Source organism: Crinia signifera, chromosome 4 (assembly GCF_055691185.1).
Source record: "Crinia signifera chromosome 4, ASM5569118v1, whole genome shotgun sequence".
Taxonomy (NCBI): domain Eukaryota; kingdom Metazoa; phylum Chordata; class Amphibia; order Anura; family Myobatrachidae; genus Crinia; species Crinia signifera.
The window spans coordinates 309,241,274-309,254,141 of record NC_139220.1 but is presented as its reverse complement, the minus strand read 5'-3'; the positions used below and the strand labels follow the sequence as shown (position 1 = coordinate 309,254,141).

At 44.1% G+C, this 12,868-nt stretch overlaps 1 protein-coding gene across 1 annotated transcript in view; it reads right to left on the bottom strand.

The window, feature by feature from the left end:
• Positions 1 to 452: 452 nt before the first annotated feature.
• Positions 453 to 12,868, bottom strand: part of LOC146075799 (uncharacterized) — a 33,216-nt gene continuing 20,800 nt past the window's right edge. The window contains exon 2 of the mRNA XM_083185400.1: positions 453 to 4,170. Within this exon, the coding sequence (XP_083041526.1) occupies positions 1,471 to 4,023 (2,553 nt within the window). The 5' untranslated portion in view covers positions 4,024 to 4,170 and the 3' untranslated portion in view covers positions 453 to 1,470. The remainder of the gene's footprint in view (positions 4,171 to 12,868) is intronic.

The following is a 12,868-nucleotide window of genomic DNA, read 5'->3' as shown; positions in this document are numbered from 1 at the left end:
TACGGTCTATGAAGTGCTATATGACAAATTGGTCGCATGAACCTGGGTAACGACAGATCATGGCCTATCACTCCGTGTAGAGTTTATATGTGGAATTGTGGTGGGGGAAAAAAAGTGTCACAAAACTGCTAAAAGCATGCTAAATTAAGCGTATTAAACTATGTAAAAACAATCATGGATTTACCAATCTGTGTGAAGTTTACATGTGCACGTACATTCATTTTTGACAAAACATTAGGTGTTTTGAGTAATAATATTTTGTGACCACGGCCCGCAACACCTTTACCTCATGAGAAATAAATGGAATTACCAATGAATGATTAAGTGAAGGTTATTTTTATTCCCATCATTTGTTAGAATACGTGTTTGCATACATAGAGTATATGTGGGGTTAGTTTATTTAATACATTTACATTTAACCATAACAGCGTCATAGGAAGTCTCTCCTCACCCCCCCCCCCCCCCCCCCCCCAATTTCTCCTATGCAAACCATTGCAGTTGTATTATTGTTTGCCAAATTGACATACTCTCCTGAAAACGTAAGGTTCTCTCCTGGTTCAATCTACTAAAATGCAAAAGTTATTCCAAATAACTTCTACAATCAACAAGATATAACAGCTACTCGTTACATAAATGGCTATTACAGATATATAAAAACAGTTCTTCAGTATGCATGCAGATAAGATCTATGTTAGATTGCTATGTACTATTGTCACAGTGATTACTGTGTATAGTTTTACTGTTAACTAAATTAATTAAGAGTTTTATTAGCCTGGTGCACATTGTGCTCTCTTGGGAACAATTTCACTTTACAAGAAGTTGGGAGGTATGCAAACAGAGGCTGTACCACAGGGGAAATACCTCTAAAGCTGTGTACACATGGTGCAATATATTGCTCAGTGTCTCCTTTGCATCAACAACCAGAGATAGTCGTTGATGAACAGGAGACTCTGCCGGGGGAAGCTGCAGAGGGAAACAGCTGATCGCAGGAGCTTGTGAGACTGAACACGGCGATGTATCACTGCAGCACAAACAAATCGCTGGCAATATGGTCGCCGTGTGTACACAGCTGAAGCCCACTTGTCCGACCTCTCCTCTTTATCAAGAATGATTTATAAAAAAAAAAAAAAACACTGTCTGAATGCAGCAGGAGTGACTCATCATGTGATTAATAAGGGTTTCATTTTTAGCAAAAGATTTGCTGCATTCAGAACATTTATAATAGTTTCTCTTCTTTGTGAATCTTTTTGGAGTCTAACGAGTTCTGCCTTAAAAGAAAAACACTTTCTACATTTACAGCATTCAAATGGTTTCCGCTTGGTGTGTATCTTCTGATGCAGAACGAGAAGATACTTGAAAATAAAACACTTGCTACATTTACAGCATTCAAATGGTTTCCGCTTGGTGTGTATCTTCTGATGCAGAACGAGAAGATACTTGAAAATAAAACACTTGCTGCATTCAGAGCATTCAAATGTTTTCTTCTCCTGTGTGAATCTTTTGATGCCTAACAAGAAGTGAATTATTAGCATAAGACTTGCTACATTCAGAACACTGAAATGGTTTCTCTCCGGTGTGACTCCTCTGATGAGCAACAAGTTGTGAATTAAAAGAAAAACATTTGCTACATTCAGAACATTTATATGGTTGGTCTCCGGTGTGAAGCCTCTGATGCGTATCAAGTCCTGACTTTAATAAGAAACACTTGCTGCATTCAGAACACTGAAATGGTTTCTCTGCTGTGTGAGTCCTTTGATGCCTAAGAAGAAGTGAATTAACAGCATAAGACTTGCTGCATTCAGAGCATTTAAAAGGTTTCTCGCCGGTGTGCCTCCTCTGATGTACAACAAGGCTGTTCTTCGACATAAAACACTTGCTGCATTCAGAACATTTAAATAATTCTTCGCTTATGTGACTCCTGTGATGAAAATCAAGAGCTGACTTTGAGGTAAAACACTTGCTACATTCAGAGCATTCAAATGGTTTCTCTCCTGTGTGACTCCTCTGATGTGTAACAAGACTTCTCTTCGAGCTAAAACCCTTGCTGCATTCAGAGCACGTAAATGGTTTTTCTCCTGTGTGAATCCTCTGATGATAATTAAGCTTTGCCTTTAAGGAAAAACACTTGCTGCATTCAGGGCATTTAAATGATTTTTCTCCAGTGTGAATCCTCTGATGTATAAGAAGATATGGATTTGAGGAAAAACACTTGCTACATTCAGGGCATTTAAATGGTTTATCTCCCGTGTGACTCCTCTGATGTATAATAAGTTGTCTGTTAGAGGCATAACACTTGCTGCATTCAGAACATGTAAATCGTTTCTCTCCTGTGTGACTCCTCTGATGTAGAGCAAGTTTATACTTTGTAGCAAAACACTTGCTACATTCAGGGCATATAAATGGTTTCTCTCCTGTGTGAATCATCTGATGCACGAGAAGCTGTGAGTTAAATGAAAAACACTTGCTACATTCAGAGCATTTAAGCATTTTTTCTCCTGTGTGTCTCCTCTGATGTATAATAACAGCTCTCTTGCAGCGAAAACCCTTGTTACATTCAGAACATTTAAATGGTTTTTCTCCTGTGTGTTTCCTCTGATGTATAACCAGATATGGCCTAGATGTAAAACACTTGCTACATTCAGAGCATTTAAATGGTTTCGCTCCTGTGTGACTCCTCTGATGTCTATTAAGTGATTTCCTGTAGAGAAAACCCTTATCACATTCAGAACATTTAAACGGTCTCTCTCCTGTGTGAATCTTCTGATGTAGAACAAGAAATTGCTTTGCGGAAAAACACTTGCTGCACTCAGTGCATTTAAATGGCTTCTCTCCAGTGTGACTCCTCTGGTGTATAACAAGTGTCATCTTAGTAATAAAACGCTTGCTGCATTTAGAGCATTTAAATGGTTTTTCTCCTGTGTGAGTCCTCAGATGACAAACAAGATGTGGCTTCTGGGAAAAACATTTACTGCATTCAGGGCATTTAAACGGCTTCGCTCCTATGTGAATCTTCTGATGAGCACTAAGTTTTCCCTTGGAGACATAACTCTTGCTGCATTCCGAGCATCTAAATGGCTTTTCTCCTGTGTGACTCCTCTGATGTATAACAAGCTCTGCTTTCATAGTAAAACACCTGCTGCAATCAGAGCATTTAAACGGTTTCTCTCCTGTGTGACCCCTCAGGTGTAACACAAGGCTTCCTCTTTGAAAAAAACACTTGCTGCATTCAGAACATTTATATGGTTTCTCTCCGGTGTGATACCTCTGATGTAGAACAAGCTGTCTCTTGGAGATGAAACACTTGCTGCATTCAGAGCATCTGAATGGCATTTCTCCTGTGTGACTCCTCTGATGTATAACAAGTTGTCCTTTTGTAGAAAAACACTTGCTGCATTCAGAACATTTAAACGGTTTTTCTCCTGTGTGATTCCTCTGATGACAGACAAGCGATTTCTTCCTGACAAAACACTTGTTGCATTCAGAGCATTTAAATGGCCTTTCTGCTGCATGAATCTCCTGATGTTGGATAAGAACGGACTTCTGGGAAAAACACTTGCTGCATTCAGAACACTGAAATGGCTTCTCACCTGTGTGACTCCGCTGATGATTTACAAGGTCTCTCTTATCAATAAAACACTTGCAGCATTCGGAACATTCAAATGGTTTATCTCCTGTGTGAATCTTCTGATGTCTATCAAGACTGCACTTCTGGGTAAAACATTTGCTGCAGTCAGAACATTTAAATGGTTTATCTCCTGTGTGAATCTTCTGATGTATAAAAAGAGTGGAATACTGGGTAAAACATTTGCTGCAGTCAGAACATTTAAACGGTTTCTCTCCTGTATGAATCCTCTCATGTAGAACAAGAGCTGACTCCTTGGCAAAACACTTGCTGCAGTCAGAACATTTATATGGTTTCTCGCTTGTGTGACTCGTCTGATGTCTAACAAGATTTGACTTATGGCTAAAACTTTTGTCACACTCCGAGCACTGATGTGGTCTCTCTTCGGTCAGACCCATCATGTATTAGATGAGAAACACGGTAACTGAAGATCTCTCCTATCCAAATGAATCTAGGTGTAAGCAGAAATGAAGTGTAGAATTGGCTTGATCAGAGTTTGAGCCCACGTTGTCTTCTAATATTCTTAGTAGGAATCTTGCACATTTGTCCTAAAAGAAAATGGTGTAAAAGCATAAATGGTTACCAGGGTAACTTTACATTAATGGTTAAATGCATTATTTTATTTATACAAGATCATCTTATTACTATACAATAACAAACAGCAAATAAATAGGATTTTAATACCTACCGGTAAATCCTTTTCTCTGAGTTCATAAGGGGTACTGAGGTCTTATAACCTTGGGGAATAGAGGGTATCCAACAGGAGACAGGCACATAACATTTTCTTCAACCAGGGTGTGCTGGCTCCTCCCCTCTACATCCCCTTACTAGCCAGTTCAGAAACTGTGCCCGAAGGAAGGATAACATATGTGAGGTAGGAATTAAGCCCAAACAACAACCCGAAAATAACAAACTAAAATCAATTGAAGAAAAACTCTATGGAGCTCCAGGAGCGTGCATCCTCTCCTAAGGGCACATTTTCTAAAACTGGCTAGTAAGGGGAAGAGCCAGCATACCCTGGTTGAAGAAAATGTTATGTGCTTGTCTCCTGTCGGATACCCTCTATTCCCCAAGGTTATAAGACCTCAGTTCCCCATATGAATGATAGTGAAATATCAAAATATTTAACGATGTTGGGAATAGTCAGGGTACAGAATCCTATAGATACATAGGCCCAAATTATGCAAACTTAATATGTATTATCCTGTAAAAAATATTACTATCCATAAATACATGTCTAAATGGTTTGAAATAACATAATCAAGGAATATTAGAGAGAAATAAACTAGGCAATAATAGTTACTACGGCTCACATCACCGCTATGCAAGGAGACCAAGTACACTCTCCCATCATGATATCAAATGACAGAATGACCAACAACCAAACAGAGCTGAATACAGAGGATAAAAATCAGTACAAGACCAGATCGTAGTTAATGCCATAAAACAGCAGCGCCAGGCGAAACGTACGTCTGCATTTCTGTAGCCTCTGACTAACACGAAGGGGCTAATGTCAACTTAATATCTGTTATTTATTGATATGCATGATTGGGTCAATAATAAGGTATAGGGAGTTAGCATGAGGCTCAGATAACAGTCTAACAGAAAACCTGTGAGTGGTGCTTCAGCTATCAGCCGGCTCAAGAGAGAGAGCGCTGAAGTGACAAACAGTGTGCGGATATTGCTGAGCCAGAAAGCTGCTGACAGTATTCACACAACAAGCTTTTACTAAAATGACATTTCTGATCCTATTACAGAAAACAAATGTGGCCCTAAGTCACGTGGCTCTGCGGATATACAGCAGTTTTTGCCCCAGGCGGTCTGTGGACCCAGCTGCAGCAATATGCACACTTTTGATCACCCGGCACCCACTCTAACGTTAACAAGTTTCCATTAGAGAGGGATGTGACATTGGCTTCTGTCACATGATCTCTAGCACACCATTTGGTGTGGGGATGTGCACAATGTGACGTTGATGTACTAGTGTTCACTCTAGAATTTTTTTAGGGCAGAGCACTTTTTTCAATTGGGAGGGCACATTTTATATTAGAAATCTACATTAGGAATAAAAGAACCATATATACAATAAAAATGCACACTGCACTAGGATTATGCCCATTAAACATGGTCATCCCATGCTATGCCTATTACATATTAGGTCGTAATGACAATTACACATTATGGCAGACACCTGAGTGTCTGGGTGGGAACAGACACCTGAGGATAGGGAAGAAAGAGGTTGTCCAGTGTCCACTACCTGTTCATTATAAAATCACAGGAGCCGTTAAACTTTGTGGTGCTAGCAAGTGGGGGTGAATATCTGAGAGACGTTTGAAAGGGCAGTCCATATTTCTGAAAATAGGGGCAGTCAGTATTTCTGGGCCTCTAAAGAGAATTGATACATTTAAACTCAAATTTAAATCATTATGGTCATGATTGAAACATTGGTACTTAGCACGGCGCCCAGATTTCCTATGTACGGCACCATAGGGAAATCGCATGGGTCGCAATGCGATTTTTTTTTCCTATGGCCATTGTACCCCACTATATCACATGTCCCGCATAATCGCATGTGATTTTATAGGGTGTGCGATGCCATGACCTTAGGTATACAATAATATGATAACGTACCCCCCCCCCCCCCCACACTATCCACGCCACCCCGAAGCATGGCGAGCGGCGGCGGCACGCGTCTTCTGACTTTTTCATTACCCCACTATCCATGTAGGCGTGGAGTTGATTTTATATAGCGCCTGAAGCGTGACGAGTGCAGCGCACCCCGCGAGGGGACGCGGATTACTTTACATGTATTCCGCGTCCCCTCGCTGCACTCGCCATACTATAAAAAATCAAGTCCACGCCGATGTGGATAGTGGGGTAATGAAAAAGTCAGAAGACGCGTTCCGCCGCCGCTCGCCATGCTTCGGGGTGGCGTGGATAGTGGGGGGGGGGGTGCGTTAAACCTATTTTTTGGGACATACAAATATTATTGTATACCTAAGGTCATGGCATCGCACACTCTATAAAATCGCATGCGATTTTGTGGGAGGTGCAATGCCATGCCATGAGATGGTCCTGGGGACATAAGAGCAGTGAATAAATTAACTTAAAAATCGCATCGCATGCCACTAAAATGCCATGCGATGTGATTTGCCTCTACGCAATTAACGCAGTGGGCGCCGTGCTAGGTAACAAGTACCGAAACATTTTATTATTGTGACATCCCCTACCCAGCTACTTTTTGATGCCACTTGGTTGGAAAAATATTTTCTTGGGAGAACACTGTACAGTATGTAAATGTTGCAGATGCGGGAATTTATACAGAGACGCTCACCAGAAGCATCTGAAATCCTCTGCTTATGTACATCGGGCTCAAGCTACCGGAGCCATTTCAACCGCGTACATAGACAGAAACACGCACTCAAAACGGTCACGCGCCATCCCGATTCCACCCACAAGGGCTCACTGACTGCCAATCACCCTGCACAGAAATGCTCGCTGCAATGTCAGTAACTGGGACGTATATGCGCTGTAAACATTTAAATTTATCTGCGAACATTGTCCACCCCCGAATCAGGCAAATTGCTGTAACCTGGATCACCTTTCATACACTGGCAATGAATAAGAGTTGTATGAAATGGGAAGACCTTAGTTAATAAATTAAACCAGGGGTGTCCAACCTTTCACCTTCCCTGGGCCACATTAGAAGATGAAAATTTGGTTTGGGCCGCACATAAAATAAAATAACAGTAACGATACCTGATCATCCAAAAAAACATAGAAAACATAGTTAACATATTAAACTTAATTGGAAATGAAGTTAGTGAGATGTTTGACATTGTTTCTCACATTCTGACACAGAGAATAGGCCGAAATTCACATTGTGACACAGAGAATAAGCCAAAATTCACATTGTGACACAGAGAATAAGCCGAAATTCACTTTCTGACACAGAGAATAAGCCAAAATTCACATTGTGACACAGAGAATAAGCCGAAATTCACTTTCTGACACAGAGAATAAGCCGAAATTCACTTTCTGACACAGAGAATAAGCCGAAATTCACTTTCTGACACAGAGAATAAGCCGAAATTCACTTTCTGACACAGAGAATAAGCCAAAATTCACTTTCTGACACAGAGAATAAGCCAAAATTCACATTCTGACACAGAGAATAAGCCAAAATTCACATTCTGACACAGAGAATAAGCCAAAATTCACTTTCTGACACAAAGAATTAGCCGAAATTCACTTTCTGACACAGAGAATAAGCCAAAATTCACAATGTGACACAGGGAATGAGTAAAAATTCACATTTTGACACAGAGAATAAGCCGTAATTCACATTTTGACACAGAGAATAAGCCAAAATTCACATTGTGACACAGAAAATAAGCTGAAATACACATTCTGACAAAGGGAATGAGTAAAAAATTCACATTCTGACACAGGGTGCCAGATAACACACATGCCCCCACAGTGCCATATGACACACATGCCCCCACAGTGCCAGGTGACACACATGCCCCCACAGTGCCAGGTGACACACATGCCCCCACAGTGCCAGGTGACACACATGCCCCCACAGTGCCAGGTGACACACATGCCCCCACAGTGCCAGGTGACACACATGCCCCCACAGTGCCAGGTGACACACATGCCCCCACAGTGCCAGGTGACACACATGCCCCCACAGTGCCAGGTGACACACATGCCCCCACAGTGCCAGGTGACACACATGCCCCCACAGTGCCAGATGACACACATGCCCCCACAGTACCAGGTGACACACATGCCCCCCACAGTGCCAGGTGACACACATGCCCCCACAGTGCCAGGTGACACACATGCTGGTAATGCCAGGGGGCATTATGAATATAAGTGGCATTACCAGGGGGCATTATGAATATAAGTGGCATTACCAGGGGGCATTATATTCATAATGCCCCCTGGTAATGCCACTTATATTCATAATGCCCCCTGGTAATGCCAGGGGGCATTATGAATATAAGTGGCATTACCAGGGGGCATTATGAATATAAGTGGCATTACCTGGGGGCATTATGAATATAATGCCCCCTGGTAATGCCACTTATATTCATAATGCCCCCTGTAGTGATTACTAACCACAGCTAATGGTAGTGGGGGTATGATAAGTCACCGCTGTCCTGGCTGCCTGCTTGCTCCTGCCGACGCCGCCGCCACGCATCAAATAATCATCCAGCCCTGCGCGCTGCACGTGGGGAAAGCGCCAGCACAGACGTCCTTCGCGCGGGAGCAGCTGAGTGCGCCTGCGCATGCACACCAGCGCTCCCGCGTCCATTTTAAGTTTGGGAGAACAAGATGCTGGCCGCGGCCATCTTTACTTTGGGCACAGTGCCGCGGCCAGCACGAAGACGCTGCTGCGGGCAGAGTTGCCCTATAATTTATATTTAGAATGCCTATAAAATGCACTGGGCCGCATTACTACCCGACCTGGGCCGCATGCGGCCCGCGGGCTGGACAAGCCTGAATTAAACCATAATGTAACCTAATAACTTTTATCAATAATTGAAACAGCCATTTCGGTACTTGTGAGTTATCCGGGCTCCCGATTTCTAAATCGGGTCGGATCGGGCACATCGCATGCGACCATCGGATGCGATGCGATGACCCGATTTTTCCATAGGAATCAATGTTAAAATGGACTGAGTCCATTTTAACATGGAATTCAATGGGAAAAAGGGGTCATTTTCATACCCCTACTATCCAAGTGGGCATGGAGTTGGATATAAACCTGTGGCGAGCGTAGCGAGCCACCGAGCCCGAAGCGTGGCGAGCGTAGCGAGCCCCGCGAGGGGACACAGAATACCGTCCCCTCGCTCGCCACGCTTCGGGCTCGGTGGCTCGCCACAGGTTTATATCCAACTCCATGCCCACTTGGATAGTAGGGGTATGAAAAGGACCCCTTTTTCCCATTGAATTCCATGTTAAAATGGACTCAGTCCATTTTAACATTGATTCCTATGGAAAAATCGGGTCATCGCATCCGATGGTCGCATGCGATGCAATGCGATATCGCATCGCATCTGATTGTATGCCTTAACTTAAGGCATACAATCAAAAAATCGGGAGCCCGGATAACTCACAAGTACCGCCATTTCTAATACAGTCATTCAAGTAAGGCCTCCATCCATTAGGACGCGGTCCTTTTTTCATACGATGAATCGTATGCGATCCTATCAAGGGCTACAGGCGGCGATGAATATTCAGGACAGAAACGCGAGTCCTGCCTGGAAGCCACCACGCGTCCAAGTTGCCAGAAGCCACTGCACTGCTGAGACAGGGTACTTGTTTCCTAGCAAAACGGGCGCACTGTCTGGGTGGGAACAGACACCTGAGGATAGGGAAGAAAGAGGTTGTCGATGTGTCGTATGCGAGTTCAAACAAGACCAACACGAAGCTGTCCCACCAATAACTGCCACCACACAGCTGGGGGGGGGGGGGGGGTGTCAACTTCACAAGGGGAGGCTGCTGCACCCACCTCTCTCTGTCCCTGAATTGGCTATCATGGGCTGGACTATGAGAAGACAGATGCTACAGATCATATTTCACCTCTAGCAACTGACAGGGAGCACAGCACTACGCACTTCTGGGTAATTCTGCAGTGCTGTGCTCCCTGTCAGATGCTAGAGGTGAAATAGGACCTCTAGCATCTGTCTCCTCAGAGTGCAGTGCTGCAGAGTCAGGCAGCATGGGCTGTGATGGCCATGATTGGGAAGCTGAGCTCCAGTGTCGTCCACCAAACCACCCAGCCTCCTGCAAGGTTTGTGAGGAGGGCAGAGAGGTACAGGGGGAAAGGGAATGGAGAGGTGCAGGAGAGGACGGAGAAGTGCAAGCGTGATGGGTGACAGAACGGTGCAGGGGGATGAAGAGGTGTGGGGGGACAGACAGGTACAGGTTCAAAGGGGACAGAGGTACAGAAAGGTGCATGAGGTACAGAGACGTGAAGGAGTAATGGGGGAACAGAGACATGCAAGGGTGACTGGAGGAACGGAGAGGTGATAGAGGGGGCAAAGGGGATGGAGACAGCGAGACAACATGCACACAGCGTCTATTCAGAAAGGCTTGGGGCATGGCAAGCAGCTCTGAGAGCTCTGGCCATGCCCCCATAGTGGAAAAAATGGGTGACGTGGCCTCGCAGGAGTACCAAGATAGTAGGCCATGCCTTTGGCATGCGCAGATGTCCCTTCTCCTCTGCCTCCAGTATTGGGAGGTATGTATACAACATATTGGGCATTGCTGTATGGCATATTGTGTATGGGGCATTGAGGAATGTGGCATAATGTGTAAAGGGCATTTTTCTATTATTTTGCAGATTTCATTTTTATTTTAGTAGCTCTTCAGGCGGTTTATTTTGTCTCGAGAAGCTCACGCCTCAAAAAAAGAAGATGGAGACCACCGGAGGTCATAGGATTATACATCCAAACAATTATGAACCATACATAATAATGCAGTTATAAAACTGAAAAAAAAAAAATTATATATACACACATACATCAATACTGTTTATCTGTGGGTGTACAGAGACAACATTTTAAGGTGATTTATTAAAGTGTAGAATTTTTTTTTTTTCTTCCAAGAGTGCCCCAACACATAGGGGGGTATTCAATCTCCCATCGATGATTCTAAATCATCAATGGTTTATGGGCGATGTCAAATACCTTACCATCATTGGGGGAGAACCAGATGGTTCACCCTCCATCAACGGTACAGCAAAACGGGTTTTGCTTTTTCTTTTTAATGTGGCTGAACACGGAACATAGCTCCGCCCCCAACAAGCATGAAGCTCAAAATGGATGACCATCGATAGGTAAAACTATCGATGGTCATCCATCACATAGTTTATTACCCTTGATGACTGGTTGCAATATTGCCATCGATGGCAACTGCACAGGTGGCCATCCATAATATGTGTATATTTATTATTTTATAAAGTCACATTTAAAAGTCTTCTAAAAATGAAGAGATGAGGTTGTCCGTAGCAACCAATCTGATTCTGTCATCTTTCTCTATTATATCCTAGAAAATGATACAGAATGTGGTTGCTATGGGCAACAAATTTCTTTCTATTTTTTAAAAGCTTTAGTAGATTAACTTACTGCGTATCATGACCTACATGACCAAGGCACCTTGAGCAGCTTCTGATTCCATACTGTCCCAGTGATGAAACTTAGAGAGAATGTAGGCCCTATTCAATGCAGGGTCACGACTGTCGGGCTGGCCCTACAGACGTGACCCTGTCCTGTTCTCAGCTGGCTTAACGCTAAATCAGCAGATGGGATTCAATGTCCCGCCTGCCTAACAGGGGCTGTGGCCGGGAGCTCAACAATTCCCGGCCGTTCTCAGCAGAACGTGCCCATCAGCACGTTGTCGAGATCCCTGTCCAATGCGGTCAGGGAAGACAGCATTGAATAGGGCCCCACGGCTATTTCCCCCGTCGGGAATAGCGGCAGGAGATTGAATACCCCCCTATATGTTGGGACACTCTTGAAGAGAAAAATTCTACATTTTAAATAAATCACTTTTGTCTCCGTACACCCACAGATAAACAGTATATATTAGTGTTCCTTCTAGGAATCGGGACGGGCAGCGTAAGGGGGGGGGGGGGGGGGGGGGGCGCGGACCGGGCCCGCCGCCGTCAATGTTGTGGGCGGTCCCAGGCCGACGTAGTCACAAAAAGGGGCATGCCCGGACTACACAGTCACAAAAAGGGGTGGGCCCGGCTGCCGCCGTCACGGAAGGGGGCGGGCCCAGCTGAAGGCTCTGCACTGCCAGGGAAGCGCCAGGCATCGCCATCTACAGCGGCACTGGGCTTCCCCGGTCGCACCGGCGGTGTTGGGGGCAGGCTCTTTTAGTGGAGCGCTGCTAGAGGGGCAGGGCACATTTTTCCATTTAAAAAACAGGCAGGGCGCAGCGCCCTGCTAAAACAGCCTAGCGGGAACACTATATATACAGTTTTATAACAGCATTATGATGTATGGTGCATATTTAAAAAAAATGTGATGTCACTTAAAATATTTTTTGGGTATGAGTGTCAGATTTGAAAAAACGGAGTAGTCAAGTTAATGACTTGGTATCTGCTATCCCACCGTGTGCTGTGGGTTGAGTGTGCCCAGGTGTAAGGGGAAAACCCCAGTTTGGTTATAGAAGTGATAGTACAGGTCTGCTGTTGTCAGTAACTGATCTTCAACACCCATTTTTGGG